Genomic DNA, 26,010 nt, shown 5'->3' with positions numbered 1-26,010 from the left:
CCCCAAAGGGAAATTCTATATCTTGGCAAGTGAAATTTTAAATGGAAATTATCTACTACACCACACTTGTGGGAATTGCTGTACTCACCCCACTATTTTCTTTTTTTTTTTTTTTATTTTTGAGACGGAGTCTCGCTCTGTCGCCCAGGCTGGAGTGCAGTGGCCGGATCTCAGCTCACTGCAAGCTCCGCCTCCCAGGTTTACGCCATTCTCCTGCCTCAGCCTCCCGAGTGGCTGGGACTACAGACGCCCGCCACCTCGCCTGGCTAGTTTTTTTTTTTTTTTGTATTTTTTAGTAGAGACGGGGTTTCACCGTGTTAGCCAGGATGGTCTCGATCTCCTGACCTCATGATCTGCCCGTCTAGGCCTCCCAAAGTGCTGGGATTGCAGGCTTGAGCCACCGCGCCCGGCCCACTATTTTCAATAGGGTTATACATGGTAGCACCTTAAAACTGAAATATTGGACAGAGTTTTCACTGCTGCATTGCTGTAGTATTCTGCTTAATTATTATCCTTATAGCTGGAATAATAGTTACTAACGAAAAGGAAGCATAAAATTTTTACTATCACCCGCTGGGCGCAGTGGCTCACGCCTGTAATCCCAGCACTTTGGGAGGCCCAGGCTGGCGGATCATGAGGTCAGGAGACCATCCTGGCTAACACAGTGAAACCCCGTCTCTACTAAAAATACAAAAAAAATTAGCCGGGCGTGGTGGCGAGTGCCTGCAGTCCCAGCTACTCGGGAGGCTGAGGCAGGAGAATGGCTTGAACCCAGGAGGCGGAGCTTGAAGTGAGCCGAGACCGCGCCACTGCACTCCAGCCTGGGAGACAGAGCAAGACTCCAACTCAAAAAAAAAAAAAAAAGTTTTACTATCACTGAATCTGCTAGGACTTTTTACTGGGTTTAGTTATGCACTTTTAAATGAAACATGCTGCTTCTGTATTAAAACCTCTACTAAAGTAGAGGAAAATCTACAGGTACTTAAAGATGAAATAAAAATCATTGACAGGCTCAGGGATAAATGCCGACTTCAGCCCTGGGTGGCTACAATCCCTCTTTAATGAATTCCTGTCTTCTTTATGGAATTAGTTAATCCCTTTATTAAGCCCTCTCTTGTTTATATGTCTTGTATTAATATTTGAACCCAGTATACTCAGTACTGTAACTCAAAGTTTCCTCTTTCCTAGAAGCCATCTAACTCCAAATGGTGCTGCAAACTGAACCACCCAAGGACATGCCCCCACATGTGCCTGGCAACATGGCTGCCCCCACATATCCCCACCTGTGTAAAACATCATTGCACCCTGTATTTGCATATTAAAAGACCAGGAGGGCCAGTTTTTTCAAGGACTGCATGAATAAAATGCCTGGTCAAACCAATCGCCTGAGCCCTATGCAAATCAGACACCGCCTCCTCCAGCCTACTCATATAACTGGCTGGTGTTCTCCGCACTTGGGGTCTCCTCTCTCGGCTTTGGAGCCCCCCTCCCTCTGTCTCTGTACAGGGGAGCTTCTTCCTTCTTTCTTCTCTCTTCTTTCTTGCCTATTAAACTCTCCGTTCCTTAAAACCACTCCACCTGTGTTGTGTCCGTGTGGGTTTATCCAATTCCCATGAGACAGGAGACCTGGTGTTCCTCCACTCATGGAAGCTTTATTACTCATATATATTCTATATATCCACATGCATCCTACAAAGTCAAAGTAACTCTTTTCTTTTTTTTGAGACAAAGTTTCACTATGTCACCCAGGCTGGAGTGCAATGGCACGGTCTTGGATCTCTGCAACCTCTGCCTCCCGGGTTCAAGTGATTCTCCCACCTCAGCCTCCCAAGTAGCTGGTACTACAGGTGCGTGCCACCACAGCCAGCTAATTTTTGTATTTTTAGTACACAGGGTTTTACCATGTTGGCCAGGCTGGTCTCGAACTCTCGACCTCGTGATCCACCTGCCTCAGCCTCCCAAAGTGTTGGGATTACAGATGTAAGCCACCAAGCCCAGCCAAAGTAATTTATTAATTCTGATAATTTTTCTCTCCCTCCCTCCCTCCCTCTCTCTCTCTCTCCCCCTCTCTCCCTCCCTTCCTTCCTTCATTTTGTTTTGGTTTTTGAGATGGAGTCTTGCTCTATCGCCTAGGCTGGAGTGCAGTGGCATGATTTCGGCTCACTCAACCTCCTCCTCCCAGGTTCAAGTGATTCTCCTGCCTCAGCCACCCGAGTACATGGGATTACAGGCGTGTGCCACCACACTCGTTTTTGTTTGTTTGTTTGTTTTTAAGACGGAGTCTTGCTCTGTCACCCTGGCTGGAGTGCAGTGGCCTGAGATTACAGGCGTGAGCCACCGCGCTGAGCCTACACACTCAGTTTTTGTTTTTGTTTTTGTTTTTGTTTTTTCTTAATTAGCTGGGCCTGGTTGGGTACGGTGGCTCACGTCTGTAATCCCAGCACTTTGGGAGGCCGAGGCTGGCGGATCAACTGAGTTCGGGAGTTAGAGACCAGCCTGACCAACATGCAGAAACCCCGTCTCTAAAAATACAAAATTAGCCGGGCGTGGTGGCGCAAGCCTGTAATCCCAGCTACTCCAGAGGCTGAGGCAGGAGAATGGCTTGAACCCGAGAGGTGGAGGTTGCTGTGAGCCAAGATCGCACCATTGCACTCCAGCCTAGGCAACAAGAGCGAAACTCCGTCTCAAAAAAAAAAAAAAAAATTAACTGTGCCTGTAGTCCTAGCTACTGTGGAGGGTGAGGTAGGAGGATTGGTTGAGCCCAGTTCAAGGATGCAGTGAGCTATGATTGCACCATTGTACTCCAGTCTGGGCAACAGAGTGAGACACTACCTTAAAAAAAAAAAAAAAAAAAAAAAAGGCCAGGCGTGGTGGCTCATGCCTGTAATCCCAGCACTTTGGGAGGCCGAGACAGGTGGATCACGAGGTCAGGAGATCGAGACCATCCTGGCTAACATGGTGAAACCCCGTCTCTACTAAAAATACAAAAAACTAGCCAGACGTGGTGGCGGGCACCTGTAGTCCCAGCTACTTGGGAGGCTGAGGCAGGAGAATGGCGTGAACCCTGGAGGCGGAGCTTGTGGTGAGCCGAGACGACGCCACTGCACTCCAGCCTGGGCAACAAAGTGAGATTCCGTCTCAAAAAAAAAAAAAAGAAAAGTACAGTTCAGTGGTTTTTAGTATATTCACAAAGTTGTGCAACCATTGCCACTATCCAGAACATTTTAATCAACTCAAAAAGAAACTCTATGCCCAATAGTCACTGCCAATTCCCTCTAACCCTGCCAACCACTAATCCACTCTCTTAACACCCCTCCCCTTTTTTTTTTAAGAGATGGGGGTCTCATTATGTTGCCTAGGCTGGCTTCAAACTCCTGGGCTCAAATGATCGTCTTACCTCAACCTCCCAACTAGCTGGCACATGCCACCACTTCTGACTTTTTTTTTTTGAGACAGAATCTCATTCTGTTCACCCAGGCTGGAGTGCAGTGATGGTGTGATTTTGTCTGACTGCAACCTTGACCTCCCTGGTTCAAGCGATTCTCATGCCTCAGCCTCCCAAGTAGCTGGGATTATAGGCATGCACCACCACGCCTGGCTAATTTTTGTATTTTTAGTAGAGATGGGGTTTCTCCGTGTTGGTCAGGCTGGTCTCAAATTCCCCACCTCAGATAATCCTCCCACCTGGCCTCCAAAGTGCTGGGATTACAGGTGTGAGTCACTGCACCTCGCCTAATTCTTGTATTTTTAGTAGAGAGTAGGTTTCTCCATGTTGGTTTTTAAGATGGAGTCTTGCTCTGTCGCCTAGGCTGGAGTGCAGTGGCATGATTTCGACTCACTCAACCTCTTCCTCCCAGATACAAGCGATTCTCCTGCCTCAACTACTCGAGTAGATGGGATTACAGGCATGTGCCACCACACTTATTTTTTTTCTTTTTTTCTTTTTTTTTTTTTAAGACGGAGTCTCTGTCACCCTGGCTGCAGTGCCCAGTCTGTTGTGGGGCCCAGCCTAGGATGGTCGTGATCCTGTTGCCCAGACTGGTCTCAAACGCCTGGGCTCAATGATCAACCCACCTTGGCTTTCCAAAGTGCAGGGATTACAGGTGTGAGCCACTGCACTCGGTCTATTTTTTTTTTGTAAAGACAAGGGTCTTGCTACATTGCCCAGGCTGGTCTTGAACTCTTATCTTGGACTCCCAGAGTGCCAGGATTACAAGCATGAGCCACCACACCTAGATGCTCGCTACTTTAAGATATTCACTTTATCACTAGTTTTGAGCAATTTGATTATGATGTGCCTTGGTGTAGTATCTTGTGTTAGAGAATTGTTGAGCTTCTTGGATGTGTAGATTTATGATTTTCATCAGATTTGGAAACTGTTAAGCTATTAGTCCTTAAGGTATATTTTCTATGCCCCCCTCTCTCTCTCCTTTCCTTCAACTCCAATTACTCACATATTAGCCTGCTTAAAGTTATTCCACAGCTCACTGCTGTGGTTTTCTTTTTATTTTCCAGACAGGGTCTCACTCTGTCACCCAGGCTGGAGTGCAGTGGCACAATCATAGCTCACTGCAACCTTTGCCTCCTAGGCTCAAGAAACCCTCCCATCTCAGCCTCTTGAGTAGCTGGGACTACGGGTGCACACCACCACACCTGGCTGATTTTTTCTTTTTTGTAGATGTGGGGTCTCGCTGTGTTGCCCAGCTTGGTCTCAAATTCCTGGCCTCAAGTGATCGTCATGCATTGACCTCCCAGAGTGTTGGGATTACAGGCGTGAGCTACTGTGCCCAGCCATGCTTTTCATTCTTTAAAATTGTTTTTTCGGCCTGGCCCTGTGGCTCACACCTGTAATCCCCACTCTTAAGAAAAGATTACCAGACAGGCAAAGAGGTAGAAAACGTGATTATATTAAGAAGTTAAACCAATCTCATCTTTTGGGTTAAAAAGAATTTTTTTGACATTGAAGTTCACCTTCATATTCTAATTTTTAAAAAGCATTCTACAAATTTTAATCATGTACAATTATGGGGTATGCCATGCTGTTATGATATACAGATACAGCATAGAGTAATTGAATCAAGCTATTTAACATGTTTATCATCTTAAATACTCATCATTTTTCCTGTCTAGCTGAAACTTTGTACGCTTTGACCAAAGTCACTCCATTTCCTCCCCAACTCCAGTTTCTACTAACTACCATTCTACTCTGCTAGTTCAATTATTTCAGATTACACATTTAAGTGAGAACATGCCGGAATGCGGTATTTGTCTTTCTAGGCCTGGTTTATTTCACTCAGCCTAATGTCCTCCAGTTTCATCCATGTAGTTGCAAATCACAGGATTTGCTTCTTACTTCTTTTTAAAGTTGAATGGTATTCTATTCAAATGTGTATACATACACATTTTCTTTATCATCTCCTTTTTTTTTTTGAGACAGAGTCTCGCTCTGTCGCCCAGGCTGGAGTGCAGTGACTCGATCTTGGCTCACTGCAACCTCCGCCCCCCTGGGTTCAAGCAATTCTCGTGCCTCAGCCTCCCGAGTAGCTGGAATTACAGGTGTGCACCGTACCACACCCAGCTAATTTTTATATTTTTATTGGAGACAGAGTTTCACCCTGTTGGCCAGACTGGTCTCAAACTCCTGACCTCAGGTGATCTGCCTGCCTCAGCCTCCCAAAGTGCTGGGATTACACGCGTGAACAACCACGTCCAGCCTCTTTTTTGTTTGTTTTTTGTTTTCGAGATGGAGTCTCACTCTGTCAGCCAGGCTGGAGTGCAGTGACTCGATCTTGGCTCACTGCAACCTCCGCCCCCCTGGGTTCAAGCAATTCTCGTGCCTCAGCCTCCGGAGTAGCTGGAATTACAGGTGTGCACCGTACCACACCCAGCTAATTTTTATATTTTTATTGGAGACAGAGTTTCACCCTGTTGGCCAGACTGGTCTCAAACTCCTGACCTCAGGTGATCTGCCTGCCTCAGCCTCCCAAAGTGCTGGGATTACACGTGTGAACAACCACGTCCAGCCTCTTTTTTGTTTGTTTTTTGTTTTCGAGATGGAGTCTCACTCTGTCAGCCAGGCTGGAGTGCAGTGGCGCAATCTCAGCTCACTGCAGCCTCTGCCTCACAGGTTCAAGTGATTCTCGTGCCTCTACCTTCCGAGTAACTGGGATTACAGGCGCCTGTCACCATACCCAGCTAATTTTTGTATTTTTAGTAGAGATGGGGGTTTCACCATGTTGGTCAGGCTGGTCTCAAACTCCTTACCTCAAGTGATCTGCCTACTTTGGTCTCCCAAAGCGTTGGGATTACAGGCATGAGCCCCAGCGCCTGGCCACATTTTCTTTATCCTTTCATCTGCTGATGGATGCTTAGGTTGATTTCGTGATTTGCCCGTTGTAAATAACATTACAGTGAACCTGGAAGTGCAGATATCTCTGACACACTGATTTTTCAATTCCTTTGGATATATACCCAGAAGTGGGATTGCTGGATCATTTGGTAAGTCTATTTTTAGTTTTTAGTATTTTGTTTTGGTTTGGTTTTTTTTTTTTTTTTTTTTGAAATGGGTCTGGCTCTATTGCCCAGGCTGGAGTGCAGTGGCACTATCTTGGCTTACTGCAAACCTCCATTTCTACTGCTCAAGCAGTCCTCCCACCTCAGTCTCCTGAGTAGCTGGGACAATGGTGCGTGCCACCATGCCTGGCTAATTTTTGTATTTTTTGTAGAGACGGGGGTTTTACCATGTTGCCCAGGCTGGTCTCAAACTGCGGGGCTCAAGTGATCTGCCCACTTCAGCCTCCCAAAGTGCTGAGATTACAGATGCAAGCCACCACATGCAGCCTATATTTTGAGGAACTTCCATATAATTTTCCAGAATGACTGTACTAATTTACATTCCCATGAACAGTGGGTAAGGGTTCCCTTTTCTCCATATCTTCACCAACACCAACAGGTGATATCTCATCGTGCTTTTAATTTGCATTTTCCTGGTGGTTAGTGCTGTTGAACATTTTTTCATATATTTGTTGGCCATTTCTGTGTCTTTTTTTTTTTTTTAATATCTATTCAGGTCCTTTGCCCATTTTTAAATCAGCCTATTTGTGTTTTTCACTCTGAGTTTTTTGAGTTTCTTATATATTTTGGGTATTAACACCTTATTGGATGTATTGCTTACGAATGTTTTCTCCCAATCTGTAAGTTATCACTTCATTCTGTTAATTTTTTCCTTATGCCTGGTAATCCTTGATTGCTTATCAGACATTGTAAATTTTACCTTGTAGAACACCAAATATTTGTGTAATCTTTATGATTTGTTAGACAGGTCCAGACCAATGCTCAGTGTAAGCTTAATTTTTTTTTTTTTTTAGATAGAGTCTTGCTGTTGCCCAGGCTGCAGTGCAGTTGTGTCATTTCGGTGCGCTGCAGCCTCCGCCTCTGGGGTTCAAGTGATTCTCCTGCCTCAGCCTCCTGAGTAGCTGGGACTAGAGGCACACAGCACCATACCCGGCTAATTTTTGTATTTTTAGTAGAGAGTGGGTTTCACCACGTTGGCCAGGCTACTCTTGAACTCCTGGCCTCAAGTGATCTACCCACCTTGGCTTCCCACACTGTGATTACAGGCGTGAACCACCGTGCCTGCCCGGCCTTTTTAAGAGATATGGTCTTGCTGTGTTGCCTGGGCTCGTCTCAAAGTCCTGGCCTCAAGTGATCCACCCTTTCAGCCTCCCACAGTGCTGGGATTACAGGCATGAGCCACTGCGCCGGAAGTCTAGGTTTAATTATTCCCCAGTACTGAGACAAGACCTTCCTGAGCGCTCCACCCCATGCCTAGCGAATGATCAGTTTTTCCAGCTGGCTGGTGGTAAGAGGTCCTGGCCCTGCCTTGTGTGAATCTTGGGCATTGTTTCCTCAAATCCTTTCAGCTGGTTCTTTCCCTGGCCTTGGAGAGTTTCTTCACACACGTGCTGATTAGTTCTTTGCTGAATCCTCTGAAGTTCTCTGGGGTTCTCCGTGCAGCTCTGTCTTGTAGGTGTTCCATTATCTAAGCTGTAGCTGCTGTGGTCTCGTTGGACTCAGCCACTCCATTTCCTCCACTTTGCGAATTCTCTGGGCTCCAATCCACCTCCCCCTTGCCCTGTCCCACACTTTGGAAACGCTCTCGAAGCAGTAAGCCACGCAGTCCTAAAAGCACTGTTGATGTCTTTTCTCTCTAGGATTTCATCGCTATTGTTACTTTCTCTCATTGCTTGATGTTCAGCATTTTGAACACCGTTGTTGCATGTATTGGGTCTGTTTTTCTCACTGTGGTGGTGATGATGGTTTCAGACAGGTGGGCAGACCCAGCCCCTGTGACTCCATCTTGGCTGGAAGCAGGAAAGATCGGTGGTTTCAAAGCTCCTCAGGTGATTCCAGGGTCTGCTGAGGTGAGGACCACTTGCAGAGACTCCTCTGCTTGAAATATCTCTCAATCAAATGGAATCTTCTATCGTTGTTCCCTCCCCTTCATTTTCTCTGTTCTCTCTTTCTGAGTTTTGTCTTTGTTTTGAATTTTTGAGACAAGGTCATGCTATGTTGCCCGGGGTGGAGTGCAGTGGTCCCATCACGGCTCACTGTAGCCTCAACCTCCCAGGCTCGAACAGTCCTCCTGCTCCAGCCTCCTGAGTAGCTGGGACTACAGGCACGTGCCATGACGTCCAGCTATGTTCTTTCTTTCTGGAACTTCTGTTAAACAAATATGGATTGAATTGATCCTCCATCTCTTTTCTTTCATATTTTCCTTTTTTTTTTTTTTTTTTTTGGCATTTTGCTCTACATCCTGAGAGGTATTTCAAAATTTTTCTACCCATAACTTCCTTTGATTACTTTTTTATTTAACTTAATGAATTAATTTTTGAGACAAGGTCTCACTCTGTCACCCAGGCTGGAGTGCAGTGGTGCAATCTCAGTTCACTGCAGACTCGACCTCCTGGGCTCAAGCGATCCTCCTACCTCAGCCTCCCTAGTAGCTGGGAGTACAGATGCACTCCACCATGCCCAGCTAATTATTTTATTTTTTGTAGAGATGGGGTTTTGCCATGTTGTCCAGGCTGTGATGGATTTTTTAATTTGGCCAGTCATATTTGTAACGTCCAGAACTTTGTCTTGTTCTCCAATTGCAGCATCTTCCCAGAAGCCTCTTCTTGGTTCGTGGTGCATTATCTTATTCATTCCTTTCCTCCAGGGCTAGTGTTCTGCTATTCTTCTTTCTTTCTTTTTTTTTTGAGACAGAGTCTTGCTCTGTTGCCCAGGCTGGAGCACAGTGGTGTGATCTCGGCTCACCGCAAACTCTGCCTCCTGGGTTCACACCATTCTCCTGCCTCAGCCTCCCGAGTAGCTGGGACTACAGGCGCCCACCACCACGCCCAGCTAATTTTTTTGTATTTTCATTAAAGATGGGGTTTCACCATGTTAGCCAGGATGGTCTTGATCTCCTGACCTCATGATCTGCCTGCCTTGGCCTCCCAAAGTGTTGGGATTACAGGCTGCAGCCAAGTGATCTTGGCTCACTGCAACCTCTGCCTCCTGGGTTCAAGCAATTTTTGTGCCTCAGCCTCCTGAGCAGCTGGGATTACAGTCACGTGCCACCATGCCCAGCTAATTTTGTATTTTTACTAGAGATGGGGTTTCACTATGTTGGCCAGGCTGGTCTCAAATTCCTGACCTCAGGTGATCCGCCCGCCTCAGCCTCCCAAAGTGCGGGCATTACAGGTGTAAGCCACTGCACCCAACCATCTGCTATTAATCTTACTCCTCTCTGGTGGCACTGAAATGAAGATGAGACCCTAGTGGATCTCCCTGGCAGCCGGGCGGGTCTGGTTCCCCAGGAGGCCTGTTCCCGAACTGGCTGCAAGCTCCATGGGCAGGTCTGTTAATTGGTTAAAATGCTTCATTCAGATAGGTAGGTTTTGTTCCTTTCTCCCCCCGGCCCCAGGGGACATTTGGGAATGTCGGGAGATATTTTTGGTTATGGCAGCTAGGGGGATTCTTCTGACACCTAGTGGGTGGAGGCCAGAAATGCTACTAAGTATCCTGGGACATGCAGGAGAGCCTCTTACGATTGAGAATCAGCTGTCCCAACATGTTAATAGCACGTAGGTTGGAGACACCCTGTATTAAAGCCATCTGAGTACAGGCTCCCCAGCTGTCACCACCAAAGGCCAAGATAAGGAGGGTCCCTCCACAGCCACTTCGGGAAACTTCCAAGGCAGCTTGTTCAATTGTGTTTATTTATTTTATTTTATTTATTTTTTTGAGACGGAGTCTTGCTGTGTTGCCCAGGCTGGAATGCAACCTCTGCCTCCCAGGTTCAAATGATTCTCATGCCTCAGCCTCCCAAGCAGCTGGGATTACAGGCGCCTGCCACCACACCCAGCTAATTTTTGTATTTTTTTGTAGAGAAGGGGTTTCATCATGTTGCCCAGGTTGGTTTTGAACGCCATGACTGCCCCCAGTTGTGTTTAGAAGACATCTCCAGCAGGCCGGGTGTGGTGGCTCATGCCTGTAATCCCAGTACTTTGGGAGGCTGAGGTGGGTGGATCAGGAGGTCAAGAGTTTGAGACCAGTCTGGCTAACACGGTGAAACCTCATCTCTACTAAAAATACAAAAAGTTGGCCAGGCATGGTGGCACACGCCTGTAGTCCCAGCTACTCAGGAGGCTGAGGCAGGAGAATCACTTGAACCCAAGAGGTGGAGGTTGCAGTGAGCCAAGATCACACCACTGCACTCCAGCCTGGGCAACAGAGCGAGACTCCATCTCAAAATAAATAAATAAATGAATAAAATAGGCCGGGTGCGGTAGCTCACACCTGTAATCCCAGCACTTTGGGAGGCCGAGGTGGGCGGATCGTGAGGTCAGGAGATCGAGACCATCTTGGCTAACACGGTGAAACCCCATCTCTACTAAAAATACAAAAAAATTAGCCAGGCGTGGTGGCAGGCGGAGCTTGCAGTGAGCCGAGATTGTGCCACTGCACTCCAGCCTGGGCAACAGAGCGAGACTCAGTCTCAAAAAATAAATAAATAAATAAATAAATAAATAAATAAATAAATAAATAAAATATTAAAAAAAAAAACACATAAAAATACAAAAATTAGCCAGGCAAGGTGGTGAGCACTTGTAATCCCAGCTATTCAGGAGGCTGAGGTAGGAGAATCGCTTGAACCTGGGAGGTGGAGGTTGCAGTTAGCCGAGATTGTGCCACTGCACTCCAGCCTGGGTAACAGAGCAAGACTCGGTCTCAAAAAAAGAAAGACACCTCCAGCTGACAGATCATGAGCCACATGTAGCCACATGAGGCCCAGGCTTGTCTTGTTTGGCTTTTATAGGTAGATAGATTTATATATATATATATAGAGAGAGAGAGAGAGAGATTTATATATATTTAGTTTTTAATTTGTTCTGGGCCAGGCGTGTAATCCCAATAGTTTGTGCAGCTGAGATTGGAGGATCGCTTGATCCCAGGAGTTCACGACCAACCTGTGTGACATAGTGAGACACTCATCTCTACAAAAAATTAAAAATTATTGGGGCATGGTGGCGTGCACCTGTGGTCCCAGCTGAGATGGAAGAATTGCTTGAGCACACGAGGTCAAGGCTGCAGTGAGCCAAGATCGCACCACTGCACTCCAGCCTGGGCGACAGAGCAAGATCCTGTCTCAAAACAGAAACAAAAACAAAAGTCAAACTACAATGTGAATGCAAGTTTTCTCAGAAAACACATCCTTTATTATTTTGATCTTTGAATTTTCCATCAGTATCTACCACAGAATGTTCCCTTTCCAAATTACAACTAATTTATAACTTGGTAAGGAACACTCTGGGACAAGTTCTTTTTTTTTCTTTCTTTTTTCCAACTCTGGATACAGATTGACAGATAGCAGTCTCGAGAGCTTGTTGGGAGGGTCTAGCAGGGGAGCACAGCTACTTGTATGCCCTTGACAGAAGACTGGTCCTCGTCTATCGGGGATGGTTGTCCTCTTCGACTGCGCACACCGCTTCGGGAGGTTGCACGTGGAGTGGTGAGGGAGGAAGGGGACACCCACCTAGCCAGCCAGGTCAGCTGAATCAACCCTGGCAATCAATGGGGTAACAGATGTTGCAGCCAGATCGCCCTCACATCCAGGAAGCAGTCTTTAGTGAAGTGCTAACATTGTTCAACAGAGAAACACCCAATAGCTGGGTTGGAGGTAGGCAGAGAAAGGGAAGTAATAAAACTCACCAAAGATTTGGCTAACATCAAATCAAAAGGAGTATTCTCATTTTACTTAAAATGCCCACGTTTGTTTTTGTTTTGTTTTGTTTTGAGACAGAATTTCACTCTTGTTGCCCAAGCTGGAGTACAATGGTGCGATCTTGGCTCACTGCAACCTCCGCCTGCCCAGTTGAAGTGATTCTCCTGCCTCAGCCTCCTGAGTAGCTGGGATTATAGGTGTGCCCCACCATGCCCGGCTAATTTTTTGTATTTTTAGTAGAGATGGGTTTTCACCATGTTGGCCAGGTTGGTCTTAAACTCCTGACCTCAGGTGATCTACTTGCCTCGGCCTCCCAAAGTGCTGGGATTACAGGCGTGAGCCACCGCACCCGGCCCCACGTTTGTTTTTATGATAGAATATTTTCATAATTTATTATATCACTAAGTCGTGTTTTAGATTTTTCAGTTTCAAGTTTGGTTTCTAAAATAAATGAGTACAAACGACAAGCTCAGTTTCTCCTGAAACTCTCACAGCCTGCTTCTGACGTCAGATGTGTGTGGGTTGCACACTGCATTAGTCCATTCTCACACTGCTATAAAGAAATACCTGAGACTGGGTAATTTATAAAGAAAAGAGGTTTAATTGGCTCACGGTTCTGCAGGTTGTAAAGGAAGCATCTGCTCAGCTTCCAGGGAGGCCTCAGGAAACTTACAGTTATGCACTCCAGCCTGGGTGACAGAGCGAGACTCTGTCTCAAAACAACAACAACAAAGGAAACCAAAGTGATCCACCCACCTTGGACTCCCAAAGTGCTGGGATTATGCCCTGCCTTTTTTTTTTTTTTTCCAGACAGGATCTCTCTCTGTTACGCAGGCTGCAGTGAAATAGTGTGATAATGTGATCACAGCTTACTGCATCCTTGACCCCCCAGCCTCAAGTGTTCCTTCCACCTCAGCCTCCTGAGTGGCTGGGACTACAGGTGCATGCCATCATGGCTGGCTAATTTTTGTTTTTTTCTTTTTTTAGAGATGGGGTTTTGCCATGTTGTCCAGGTTGGTCTCGAACTCCTGGTCTCAAGTGATCCTCCTGCCTCGGCCTTCCAAAGTGCTGAGCTTACAGGCTATGAGCCTCTGTGCCTGGCCCCTAAACTTTTTCCAACCCACCATTCCACCATGCTCCATGTATCAGCTCTCCACACTTTATGACTTCATTGCGTTAGTCATTGTTCTGCTATTTGCAGCCTAGGGCATTCATAATGACACAGGGTCCACATTAGACTTTACAGATAGCCTCATTTTCTACTAGTTTTGACTATGAGGAAGACAGCCCTAGAAAGTGACAGCTAGGTTGAGACCTAAAGAGTAAGAATTAGCCAAGACAAAGTAGTGGGAGGGAGGAAGATGGATGTTCCAAAAGGAAGAGGGTGTTTGTTGAAATGATCAGGAGCTGGAAAATCTTTTAAGTATTTTTCTTTTCTTTAGCGGTGAGTTCTCTGTCACCCACACTGGAGTGTAGTGGTATGATCATAGCTCAGTGTAGCCTTGAACTCCTGACCTCAAGGGATCCTCCTCTTCAGCCTCCTGGAATTACAGGCATGAGCCATCATGCTTGGCTAATTTATTTTTAATTTTTTTTTTGTATAGACCTGACCAGATGTGGGGCTCATACCTGTAATCCCAGCATTTTGGGAGGCCTAGACGGGTGGATCACCTGAGGTCAGGAGTTGGAGACCAGCCTGGCCAACATGGAGAAACCCTGTCTGTACTAAAAATACAAAAATTTGCTGGGTGTGCTAGTGCACACCTGTAATTCCAGCTATTTGGGAGGCAGAGGCAGGAGAATCACTTGAACTCGGGATGTGGAGGCTGCAGTGAGCCAAGATTGCACCACTGCACTCCAGCCTGGGTGACAGACCAAGACTCTGTCTCAAAAAGTAAAAATTAAAATAAATAAAATAAATAAATATAAATTTTTTGTAGAGACCAGGTCTCGCTACGTTGCCTAGGCTGGTCTCGAACTCCTGGCCTCAAGCAATCCTCCCACCTCAGCCTCCCAAGTATCTGGGATTACAGGTGCGAGCCACACATCTGACCCTTCTAAGCGTTTTTTTTGAGGCTTACTCCAGGTGCAATGTGGAAAATGGAGACAGGGACCATTTGAGTGTACTTTAGGAGCAATGAGTGGAGCAGAACCAGGATGGGAGAAGTAAGCATAAGGAGAAGCAGGCAGAAGTCAGGGGTATTTGGAGGTGCTGACAGGGGGCAGAAAGGAGCCAAGGAGAAAGGAGAGGATCAGGCTTGGTGGGGGTGGTCACGCATCCTAAGATAATTTTGAGGTCTTCACAGGGGGATATTGAGGCGGCTGTTAGAGAGATAGGGTTTGAAGTCAGGAGACAGACATAGGTTAAGATGTAGGTCTGGGTTTATGTTACAGAGACCCCGGACGACAGTGATCTATACAAAAGAAAGCGTTAGTTCTCTGTTGTGTAATTACACCGAGGCAGGCAGTTCAGGGCTGCTGTGCTGGCCACAGGGATTCAGGCTCCTTCCATCTCCTGGCTCAGCCAACCCTGGGATGTTGCCCTTGTCCACGATATCTCACCATCATGTCTGGATTCTAAATAGCAGGAGACAGAAAGAGGAGTGGGGAAGAGGGGCCAGAACCAGTCATATGGATGCCCTTAGCCACAAGGGGGTCTGGGAAATGCAGCTTTTCCTCTGGGTGGCCACAAGCCCAGTTAAAAATAATGGTGCTGGCACTGTGCATGGCACACAGCTGGAATCCCAGCACTTTGGGAGGCTGAGGCAGGTGGATCACTTGAGCCCAGGAGCTCAACACCAGCCTGGCCAACATAGTGGGACCCCATCTCTACAAGAAATACAAAAATTAGCCAGGTGTTGTGGCACATGTCTGTAGTCCCAGCTACTTGGAAGGCTGACACGGGAGGATTACCTGAACCTGAGGAGGTGGAGGCTGCAGTGAGCTGTGATTGCACCACCGCGCTCGTCTCGGCAACAGAGCAAGACTCTGTCTCAAAAAAGAAAGAAACAAAGAAGAGGTTGTATTAGTCTATTCTGATGCTATTCGTAAAGACATACCCGAGACTGTGTAATTCATAAAGGAAAGAGGTTTAATTGACTCACAATTAAGTATGGCTGGGGAGGCATCAGGGAACTTACACAGTCATGGCAGAAGGGGAAGCAAACACATCCTTCTTCATATGGCGGCAGCAAGGAAAAGTGCTGAGCAAAAGGGGGAAAAGCCCCTTATAAAGCCATCAGATCTTGTGACAACTCTCACTATCACGAGAACAGCATGGAGGTAACCGCACCCATGATTCAATTGCCTCCTACAACACGTGGGGATTACAGGAACTACAATTCAAGATGAGATTTGGGTGGGGACACAGCCAAACCATATCAGAGGCAGTGCTGTTCCTTTAAAATAATGGGAGAATAGATCTAGGAGGAGCACATCTGCCACCGTTGGAGATGGAGACATGGGGATCATCAGGGTATGAGATAGCAATTGGGGCCAGGTGCAGTGGCTCACGCCTGTAATCCCAGCACTTTGGGAGGCTGAGGTGGGTGGATCACTTGAGGTCAGGAGTTCGAGACCAGCCTGACCAACACGGTGCAACCCCATCTCTAGTTAAAAAATACAAAATTAGGCTGGGCGCGGTGGCTCACGCCTGAAATCCCAGCACTTTGGAAGGACGAGGCGGGCGGATCACCTGAGGTCCAGAGTTCAAGACCAATCTGGCCAACATGGTGAAACCCTGTCTCTACTAAAAATATAAAAATAACACGGGCATGGTTGTGGACGCCTGTAATCCCAGCTACTTGGGAGGCTGAGGCAGGAAAATTGCTCAAACCTGGGAGGTGGAGGTTGCAATGAGCTGAGATCATGCCATTGCACACCAGCTCGGGCGACAAGAGGGAGACTCCATCTCAAAAAAAAAAAAAAAAAGCTGGATATAGTGATGTGCGCCTGTAACCCCAGATACTTGGGAGGCTGAGGCAGGAGAATTGCTTGAGCCCAGGAGGCGGAGGTTGCAGTGAGCTGAGATCATGCCATTGTGCTCCAGCTTTGGCAGCAAGAGTGAACTCCATCTCAAAAAAAAAAAAAGAGAGATAGCAATTGGAGCCTTGGGCCTGGTTGAAATTTCCCAGAAGGAGTGCAGAGGGAGGGGAGCAGCAGCCCAGGACTGACCTCTGAGAAGGCAGGCTGCCAGCAAAGAGAGTCAGGGAGGACGGCTGGGGAGCGGGGAGGGAAAGCAGGTGTGTGTAAAGCCACAGAGCCATGGGGAGAGAACGTTTCCAGAAGCGTCCAATGCTGTCTGCAGGAGGCTTGAAAGTGTCCTTTGATTAAAATAGGAGGTCATGATTTTAATGGCAGTCGTTTCTGTAGAGTGCTGGAAGCCCACGGAAGCCTACAACCAGTTGCAGAGAGAGGGGAAGATGAGAAAGTGTAGACTGCTGGGACAGATGGCTCTTCCCAGACATTTGGCTGTGAAGGAGGTGAGAGGTCGTGCTGTGTGTGAGGGGTAGGGAATGAGTTGTTGGAGCTGGACACAGTGGCTCACCCCTGTAATCCCAGCACTTTGGGAGGCCGAGGAGGGAGGATCACTTGAGGCTAGGCAACATAGTGAGACCCTATGCCTACAAAAGTCAAAATACCAGCTGGATCTGGTGGCATGTACCTGTAACCAGGTACTTGGGAGGCCAAGGCAAAGATGGCTTGAGCCTAGGAGGTTGAGGCTGCAGTGAGCCGTGACTACACCACTGCACTCCAGGCTGGGTGACAGCGTGAGACCCCATCTCTGAAAAAAAAAAAAAAAAAGAGTTGTTGGTTGGCTGGTTGTTTTAAGGTGGGAGAGATGTAAACTTATTTATATGGGGAAATAGCCTTTTCGGTGATATTGTGAATGGAATAACCTGACAAGCATGTCCTCAACACTATGCATCTAGAAGCGCTGCATAAAACCAAACAAACATCCTTTAAAATGTGCAGCTTAGTTGCAAGAAAGAAAGGGAAATCCCCATGAGGCATGAAGAGGAAATCAAACACTAGAGCTGTGCAAGCTGCTGGGTGGCTGTGATCTTGGCATTGAAGGGCCTAGGGCTTTACACCTACCTAGAGATTGGAGATGAGGCCTTGTCTGGGGAACTGAAAACATAGACACTAATAGAAATCTTGTACCCTTAAGGGGTGACATCCTTTTTTTTTTTTTTTTTTTTTTTGAGACGGAGTCTCCCTCTGTCGCCCGGGCTGGAGTGCAGTGGCCGGATCTCAGCTCACTGCAAGCTCCGCCTGCCGGGTTCCCGCCATTCTCCTGCCTCAGCCTCCCGAGTAGCTGGGACTACAGGCGCCCGCCAACTCACCCGGCTAGTTTTTTGTATTTTTTAGTAGAGATGGGGTTTCACCGTGTTAGCCAGAATGGTCTCGATCTCCTGACCTCGTGATCCACCCGTCTCGGCCTCCCAAAGTGCTGGGATTACAGGCATGAGCCACCGCGCCCGGCAGGGGTGACATCCTTGATGAAAGAGTAAACTAGGAAAAAAATCTGCCTCCAGTTCAGGAAGCATAAAAGGACCTTGTCTGTTTCACTCTGAGATTTGGTGACAATAAACAGTCTCTTTTGAGAATTCATAACCAAAGGCTTGGCCTCACTTGGATTTGGGGTTCAAGTTTACATCATCTGCATGGTCTGGGAAGCCCAAATGTCAACAAATAATATAGTCCAGGCCAGGTGTGGTGGCTCGTGCCTATAATCCTAGCACTTTGGGAGGCTGAGGTGGGTGGGTCACCTGAGGTCAGGAGTTCAAGACCAGCCTGGCCAACATGGTGAAACTACATATCTACTAAAAATACAAAAATTAGCTGGGCATGTTGGCGGGCACCTGTAATCCCAGCTACTCAAGAGACTGAGGCAGGAGAACTGATTGACCCTGGGAGATGGAGGTTGCAGAGAGCTGAGATTATACCACTGCACTCCAGCCTAAGCAATAGAGCGAGACTCTGTCTCAAAAAAATTTAAAAATACATAATAATAATAAGAATAATGCAGTCCAGGGTTGGTAACACCCATGAAGAGCTCTTGGCAGAAGCAGATATGAAACCTCTTCGAACCTTGGCGGGCATGTGCGTTCCCACTGATAACGCCCTGCTGAAGCTGAATTCACAGCTCAAAATTACAAAACATAAGAGGAAACAATCTTCATGAATGACAATAAGCAGACACAGCATATAGCAGGATTAGCTCCGATTCCAAAACTCCAGAGAATAGCATTATTTGGTAAAGAACCATACAGCAAGTGTAGTTTAAATTTCTAAAGATATAAAAGAAGGCATCGATATGAGAAAGAAATAAGATGGTGTTAAAAATAAGTGGGATTCTGGTCAATGAATACGTCTAAAAAAAGTGACAGGAGAGGTTTAAAATAGAAAGAAGAAAGAGTAAAACGAATGCATCTGTTAATCTATGAACTTATTCATTCCCCGTTCATTAGGCTCCTATTATGTTTTAGACCATGTTCTGGGTCTGGAAATATAAAGATGACTCTGCAGATAGCAAGTTAGAATCTGCCTCAGGAAGATCTCATGCACAAATCCATGTATCGATGCATCCATTATCTATCCATCCACTCATCCATCCATCCATTTATCCATCCATCCACCCATCCATCCATTCATCCATCTATTTATCCATCCATCCATCCATTTATTCATCCATCTATCCATCCATCTATTCATCCATCTATCTAGTCATCCATCCATTAATTTATTTATCCATCCATCCATCCATCCAACCATCTTTCATTTTACTCATTGTGGGGGAAAGAGAGATCAGACTGTAACTGTGTCTATGTAGAAAGAAGAAGACATAAGAAACTCCATTTTGTTCTGTACTAGGAAAAATTCTTCTGCCTTGAGATGCTGTTAATCTGTAGCCCTAGCCCCAACCCTGTGCTCACAGAAACATGTGCTGTGTTGACTCGAGGTTTAATGGATTTAGGGCTGTGCAGGACATGCTTTGTTAAAAATGTGTTTGCAGGCAGTATGCTTGGTAAAAATCATTGCCATTCTCCTGTCTCAAGTACCCAAGGACACAATGCACTGCGGAAGGCCACAGGGACCTCTGCCCAAGAAAGCCTGGGTATTGCCCAAGGTTTCTCCCTACTGAGGCAGCCTGAGATATGGCCTCGTGGGAAGGGAAAGATCTGATTGTCCCCCAGCCTGACACCTGTAAAGGGTCTGTGCTGAGGAGAATTAGTGAAAGAGGAAGGCCTCTTTGCAGTTGAGATAAGAGGAAGACATCTGTCTCCTGCTCGTTCCTGGGAATGGAATGTCTCCATGTAAGACCCGATTGTACATTCTATTTACTGAGATAGGAGAAAGCCGCCTTATGGCTGGAGGTGAGACATGCTGGCGGCAATACTGCTTTTTACTGCACTGAGATGTTTGTGTAAAGTCAAACGTAAATCTGGCCTAAGTGCAAATCAAGGCACAGCACCTTTCCTTAAACTTGTTTATGGCACAGAGGCCTTTGCTCACGTGTTTTCCTGCTGACCCTCTCCCCACCATTACCCTATAGTCCTGCCATATCCCCCTCACCAAGATAGTAGAGATAGTGATCAATAAATACTAAGGGAACTCAGAGACCAGTGCCGGCGTGGGTCCTCCGTATGCTGAGCACCGGTCCCCTGGGCCCAATGTTCTCTCTCTATACTTTGTCTCTGTGTCTTATTTCTTTTCTCAGTCTCTTATCCCACCTGATGAGAAATACCCACAGGTATGGAGGGGCTGGCCCCCTTCACTCATCCTCAAATGTCACAGCTAGAAAAGTCCCAATAGAACATCTTGTTCAACTTTCAGCTCTCTTTTTGTACATGAAAAAAGCACATGAGGCCCCATAATACAAAACTCTCGTTTCTGAAGTCTCTAAGTGAATAAAGTGATGGAGCCAGATCATGAACCGGGGCCTTGTCCCTGTATTTCTTCCACACTGCAGTGCCTTTCCGGAGCCCATAGCATGGAAGCATCTAACCTCTGAACTCCTGCCTCTATCTTCTGTTTCTCTGAGGTCTCTTCACTCCTCGTGGGCAGAGTCCCTACAACCCAGTGCTGTCAGCTGATGGTGATGATAAGGGATGTTGTTACCCAGCTCATGAGTGATAGAGATGGGACAGGGCCCTGGTCTCTACCTGGTGTCAGTTTTGTGTCCATATCTTAGCTCACCCCTACCTTTGTCCCCCACTCTGCTGCTAGAGACTGTGAGCTCCTTGAGGGCAGGGCCCAGGTCTGATTCCTCCCCTCCCAGTGCCCAGCTCAGAAACAGTGCTTAGGATGCTGGCCAGTGAGTACACCTGGGGGAAGAGGCTGGACTAGGCTTTCAGTCCCTCTGCCTGGGGCTTCTGGCTGCTCCATCAACTTCCAACATCCCAAAAATCAGAGAGGAGGTCAAGGGATTAGATGAGAGGCTCCAAGCGCTCCTTAGCCTGCTGTGCAGGAAGAAGCGAGTGTTTCCTGGCTATGGGTGAACTTCCTGGCCAGCATTAAACAATACAGCATCCCGCCCCCTGTGCGGGGCTGTCTGTCTCCCTCGGCGCTTCCAGAAGGTCTCAGTGTGGTGCTAGAGTATCTAACACTTCCTGATTTGCAGATCATCATTCCCTTTTCTTGTTAACAAAGAGCAGTGCTGGGCGCAGTGGCTCATGCCTGTAATTCCCACACTTTGGGAGGCTGAGGCAGGCAGATCACCTCAGGTCGGGAGTTCGAGACCAGCCTGGTCAGCATGGTGAAACCCTGTCTCTACTAAAAATACAAACATTAGGCTGGGCGCGGTGGCTCAAGCCCGTAATCCCAGCACTTTGGGAGGCCGAGACGGGCGGATCACAAGGTCAGGAGATCGAGACCATCCTGGCTAACACGGTGAAACCCCGTCTCTACTAAAAAATACAAAAACCTAGCCGGGCGAGGTGGCGGGCGTCTGTAGTCCCAGCTACTCGGGAGGCTGAGGCAGGAGAATGGCGTGAACCCGGGAGGCGGAGCTTGCAGTGAGCTGAGATCTGGCCACTGCACTCCAGTCTGGGCAACAAAGCGAGACTCTGTCTCAACAAAAAAACAAACAAACAAACAAACATTAGCCGGGCGTGGTGGCAGGCGCCTGTAATCCCAGCTACTCAGGAAGCTGAGGCAGGAGAATCAATTGAACCTGGGAGGCGGAGGTTGCAGTGAGCAGAGATCATGCCATTGTACCCCAGCCTGGGCAACAGAGCGAGACTCCATCTCAAAACAAAACACAACACAACACAACAAACAAAAAAAACACAGCTGAGTTTTAGGTCAATGCTTCCATCAGGGAACAGAATTTAGATCTTAACAATTTTGTTTACATTATATTTATTTTCATCTTTTACCTTCTATTGATGGCAAATGAGACTGATTTTTCATTTACAGAAGTGATACAAAAAAAGAGTCCTGTCACAATAATTTTAATAAGTGAATAATGAGCCAATTTAGAGAAAAATATAAAGCAAATAATAGTACAGGTGGTAAACTAATATGGCAAAATTACTAATATTCAAGGCTGAAGTTTGGCCGGGCATGGTGGCTCATGTAATCCCAACACTCTGGGACTTGGGGATGAGTGGCTCTCTTGAGCCCAGGAATTCAAGACCAGCCTGGGCAACACAGCAAGACCCCATCTCTAAAAAAATAAAAAATAGCCAGGTGTGGTGGTACATGCCTGTAGTTACACCCATTGGGGAGACTGAGGTGGGAGGATCACTGAAGCCCAGGAGTTCAAGGTTGCAGTGAGCTGAGATTGTGCCACTGTATTCCAGCCTGGGCAACAGAGTGAGACCCTGTTTCAAAAAAAAAAAAAAAAAAAAAAAAGTGGCCGGGTGCAGTGCTCATGCCTGTAATCCTAGCGTTTTGGGAGGCTAAGGCTGCTGGATCACTTGAGCCTAGGAGTTGGAAACCTGCCCGGGAAGTATGGTGAGACCCTGTCTCTACAAAAAAATCCAAACATTAGCTGGGCGTGGTGGTATGTACCTGTAGTCCCAGCTATTCTAGAGGTTGAGGTGGGAGGATTGCTTGAGCCTAGGAGATCCAGGCTGCAGTGAGTTGAGATTGCATCACTGCACTCCAGCCTGGGTGACAGAGTTGAGATTCTGTCTCAAAAAAAAAAAAAAAAAAAAGTGAAGTTTGAAAAATTAGACCTCCAGGGAAATGGAAACTACATCTGCTGCTCACCCACCTGCCTCTCCTAAAGGGAAGATCGGGTACTTGGGGTCCCATTTCTATGGGGTGGAGCATTATAAGTAAGCCTAGCTTGTGGCAAATCTGTCTCTCTGGACACTCCAGCAAGCTAGAAGGGACGATGATCAGAGGGCACAGTTTGGGAGCTGCCCTGCTCTGGGACTCCTCTCCACATTGGATGAAACTCAGTTCTCCCTGGCCATGGCGTTCCTCACCATGGAATGGTGAGGATCCTAAGCTGAGGCGTGTGCAGATGGAGGAGGAGGGGCAGGGAGCCTGTGGATTTTCTCTGACTCCAGGTCCCCACTCCAGCAAGACAGCGCCGCTCCAGCTTGGCCCAGCACAGTTCCTCCTTGCATTTTGGGGGTCAAAGCCGCAGTTCATTTGAAACAAAATGCTCCTCTGCCTGGTCTGGTCCTCTCTTTGTGTATTTTCCTAGAGGACCTCACAGTGGGTGAGTGGCCAAGGAGAACAGGATTTGTGCCTCTGGGAAACTGGATTCCTGTCATCTCCTGCCAGCTGTCATCGCCACACCGAGGCTGTTCAGCACCGCGGGACCCTTTCTCTTTGGTATTGGTGGCTTCGGTAAATACTGAGGGAAGGTGGAGGTGGTGGTCGATGCCTTTTCCTGCCTATCTGGTACCTTGGGTTCTTTATCTTGATGCGATCTTGAAGGCTTCTGGCCTGGTGTTGGCTCCACCCCCAGGTCTCTGAACCACAGCCGAGGCAGCTGAGCAGAGGCACTGCTCGGCTTCCCCTAGTCCACACAGCCTGGCCACCACCCCGACCTGGGGAGGGGGACTCTAGTGGAGGTGGCCTGGGAGGGGCATCTTCCCTGGGGCAGTCTCAGTCCTAATGCTGGACGCTGGGGTCCCTGGTCCCACTGAGGCAGGGCCTTCCTCACAGGTCTCTGGGGAACCCTGGGAATTCAGAACCCCACACTGGTCCGGCCTTCACGCCTCCAGAAAGCTGAGATCTGCTCCAAAGTGACCCGTGGCTGGAGGCCCCACTCGGGATCCGGGCTCCGTGGCCGCTGCCTCCTGGCCTGGGGGCTCCCAAACTGGGCTCTGGCCTCTGGCCTCTGCTCGGGTTCAGCCCAGCTCACCAGGCCCGCGCCGGGGGGCCTCCCCTCCCAGGGCTGGGGCCCCCAGAAGGTGCTCCGGGCTGGGACCTCCGGTGGAGTCTGGGGGCCCAAGGAGCTGGGAGCAGAATTTGGGGCTGAGGGGGCATATGGGGCAGTTGCTTGGGCCTCCAAGACGCCCACTGGGGTGGGAGGCTCAGGGGCCCGGTCTGTCAGCAGGGGGACCGCAGATCCGTACCAGTCCTCAGAGCGCTCTCGGGGGGTGCCCATGGGCTCAATCCACAGCTCTCCTCCTGGGCGCCACACCAGGGTGGGTGCATGGTGGCTGGGGTCTGGGCGGAGAGCCCGGCGGAACAGGCGTTCAGCCAACACAGCGGTGGTGAGGATGAAGAGCGCAGCCAGGGTGGCCAGGGCCAGCATGATGGGGATGCAGGGCCCACAGGGCAGTGAGGGCCATGGGGCTGCCTCCCACGTGGGGGGCCCCTCCATGCGCCCAGAGGGCGGCTCTGGAGTCGACGGCATCTGGAAGACATGGGGCGAGAAGAGGAAGTAAATGAGGCAGAGGGGGCACAACAAAGATGAGAGAGAGGCAGGAGGTGTCCAGGAAAGCCTGGGAGAGGGGCTGGGCTCGGGGGCTCATGCCTGGAATCCTAGCACTTTGAGAGGCCGAGGCAGGATGATCGCTTGAGCCCAGGAGTTCAAGACCAGCCTGGACACACAGTGAAACCTCATCGCTATAAATAATTTAAAAACTAGCTGGGCATGGTGGCTCACACCTGTAGTCCCAGCTACACAGGAAGCTGAGGTGGGAGGATTACTTGAGCCCAGGAGTTCGAGGCTGCAGTGAGCCCAGATTGCACCACTGTCCTCCAGCCTGGGTGACAGAGCAAGACCCTTTCTCAAAAAAGAAAAAGAACATTCTGGAGAGACAGAAGAGCAAGGGGGACCAGAAAGGGTAAGCGTGAGCCAGGTGGGGCGGGAGGACAGGCTGCCTACCTATGCGCACAGCCAGGCCCTCTTGCCCAGCTCTCCAGGCCTTTCCAGAAGCCCCATTTCCCTCCCGGACCCCAGGGTGCCTCAGACCAGAAAGGTCTTGAGGGCCTCTTTCCTCCCCACTCGGCCCCCTCAAGTCTTGCTTAGGCCTAGAGAGGAAGTGGTGGGTGAAGAAATGAGAACCTCCCCTCCGACCGGCTCCCCTGTGTGTGTCTCCCCTACCGCCTCCCGCCGGCCACCTCTGCTGGCCCCTTGGGGCTCCTTCGCCCCTCACCAGTCTCCTTGGACTTGATCTTGTTCTCATAGACTCCGTGGAATCGCGGAATCTGCTGCCGGGCCAGGCCAGGCCTCCGGAGGCGCCTCTGCACCCCTCCCAGGTTCCCCAGCTTTGCCCAGGCTCTGGCCTGTCTCTCTCTCTCTTGTTCGTCTCTGCACACCTCTCTCTGTCCCCCACATCCTCCATCTGCAGGGGCCTCCTGCACCCCTCAACTCACCTTGGGTCAGTCCCTGGGCGCCTCTCCCTCCTAGAGCCACTCTTCCTGGTGCCGGACTAAGAGATGCAGGCTCGGAAGGTGCAGGGCAGTCCGCCTTTCAGACATAGAGGCTGGGCCTCGGATGAAGGCGGAAGGGAGGGCACCGCCTGTTGCTGGGCAACTGTGCCCCAACTCGCCTGCCCCCGGGGAGTGTTTGTTTCCAAAGCAACCCAAGGGGATGTGGTCACTGCGGTGAGGAGGCTTTTCCTGGGGTAAGGTGGGGCTGGAATGGGCAATGGCTCTGTTGAACTTAGTGTCACCCCATAGCCAGGCCCTGGGCCCCAGAACATTCACCCAGAAGCTGAGAAAGAGGACGCAGGGGCCAGGCACAGTGGCTCACCCCTGTAATCCCAGCATTTTGAGAGGTCAAGGTGGGCAGGTCACCTGAGGTCAGGAGTTCGAGACCAGCCTGCCAACATGGCGAAACCCCATCTCTACTGAAAAATACAAAAATTAGCCGGATGTGGTGATGGGCACCTGTAATCCCAGCTGCTCGGGAGGCTGAGGCAGGGAGAATCACTTGAACCTGGGACTCAGAGTTTGCAGTGAGCTGAGATCGTGCCACCACACTCCAGCCTGGTTGACAGAGCGAGACTCCATCTTAAAAAGAAAGAAAAAGAAATAGGACACAAGTAATCTAGCCCGTACATTCCTAGAGAACCATGGTGCCTCCCCCTGCTCCTCCTGGGAGGATGCCCCACCCCATCCTGCCTTGTCCTATCCACGGTGCCTCCCCAGATCTGCTCCTGCCATCCAGCCCCCACAGGCACCCCCTGCTTGACCAACTTGCTTCACACTTTTTTTTTTTAATTTTTTTTTTTTTTTGATAGGGATGGGCTCCCGCTATGTTGCCCAAGCTGGTCTCAAGCTCCTGGCCTCAAGATATCCTCCTGCCTCCGTCTCCC

General features: G+C 48.7%; 1 protein-coding gene and 1 long non-coding RNA gene across 2 annotated transcripts; one reads left to right on the top strand and one right to left on the bottom strand.

Moving 5' to 3' along the window:
- The first annotated feature begins 6,065 nt into the window (after positions 1-6,065).
- Positions 6,066-23,018, top strand: LOC139359861 (uncharacterized). The gene is made up of 3 exons (XR_011616373.1): positions 6,066-6,498; positions 16,643-16,752; positions 22,938-23,018. It is a non-coding gene; the product is annotated as an uncharacterized lncRNA (long non-coding RNA).
- C18H16orf54 (chromosome 18 C16orf54 homolog) lies at positions 22,114-25,223 on the bottom strand. Its single transcript, XM_071084395.1, has 2 exons — positions 25,067-25,223; positions 22,114-24,101 (listed from the first exon to the last, which is right to left on the bottom strand). Exon 2 carries the CDS (start codon positions 24,099-24,101, stop codon positions 23,427-23,429), a length of 675 nt encoding a protein of 224 aa, XP_070940496.1. The 5' UTR covers positions 25,067-25,223; the 3' UTR covers positions 22,114-23,426.
- Between the last annotated feature and the right edge of the window lie 787 nt (positions 25,224-26,010).

The sequence above is a fragment of the Macaca nemestrina genome, chromosome 18 (assembly GCF_043159975.1).
Source record: "Macaca nemestrina isolate mMacNem1 chromosome 18, mMacNem.hap1, whole genome shotgun sequence".
In the NCBI taxonomy this organism is placed as follows: domain Eukaryota; kingdom Metazoa; phylum Chordata; class Mammalia; order Primates; family Cercopithecidae; genus Macaca; species Macaca nemestrina.
The sequence above is the reverse complement of the archived record's forward strand: the minus strand, read 5'-3'. Positions and strand labels throughout refer to the sequence as shown.

Coding starts and splice junctions, on each gene's coding strand:
- C18H16orf54 (XM_071084395.1), bottom strand. CDS start 24,101: ATGCCGTCGACTCCAGAGCCGCCCTCTGGGCGCATGGAGGGGCCCCCC.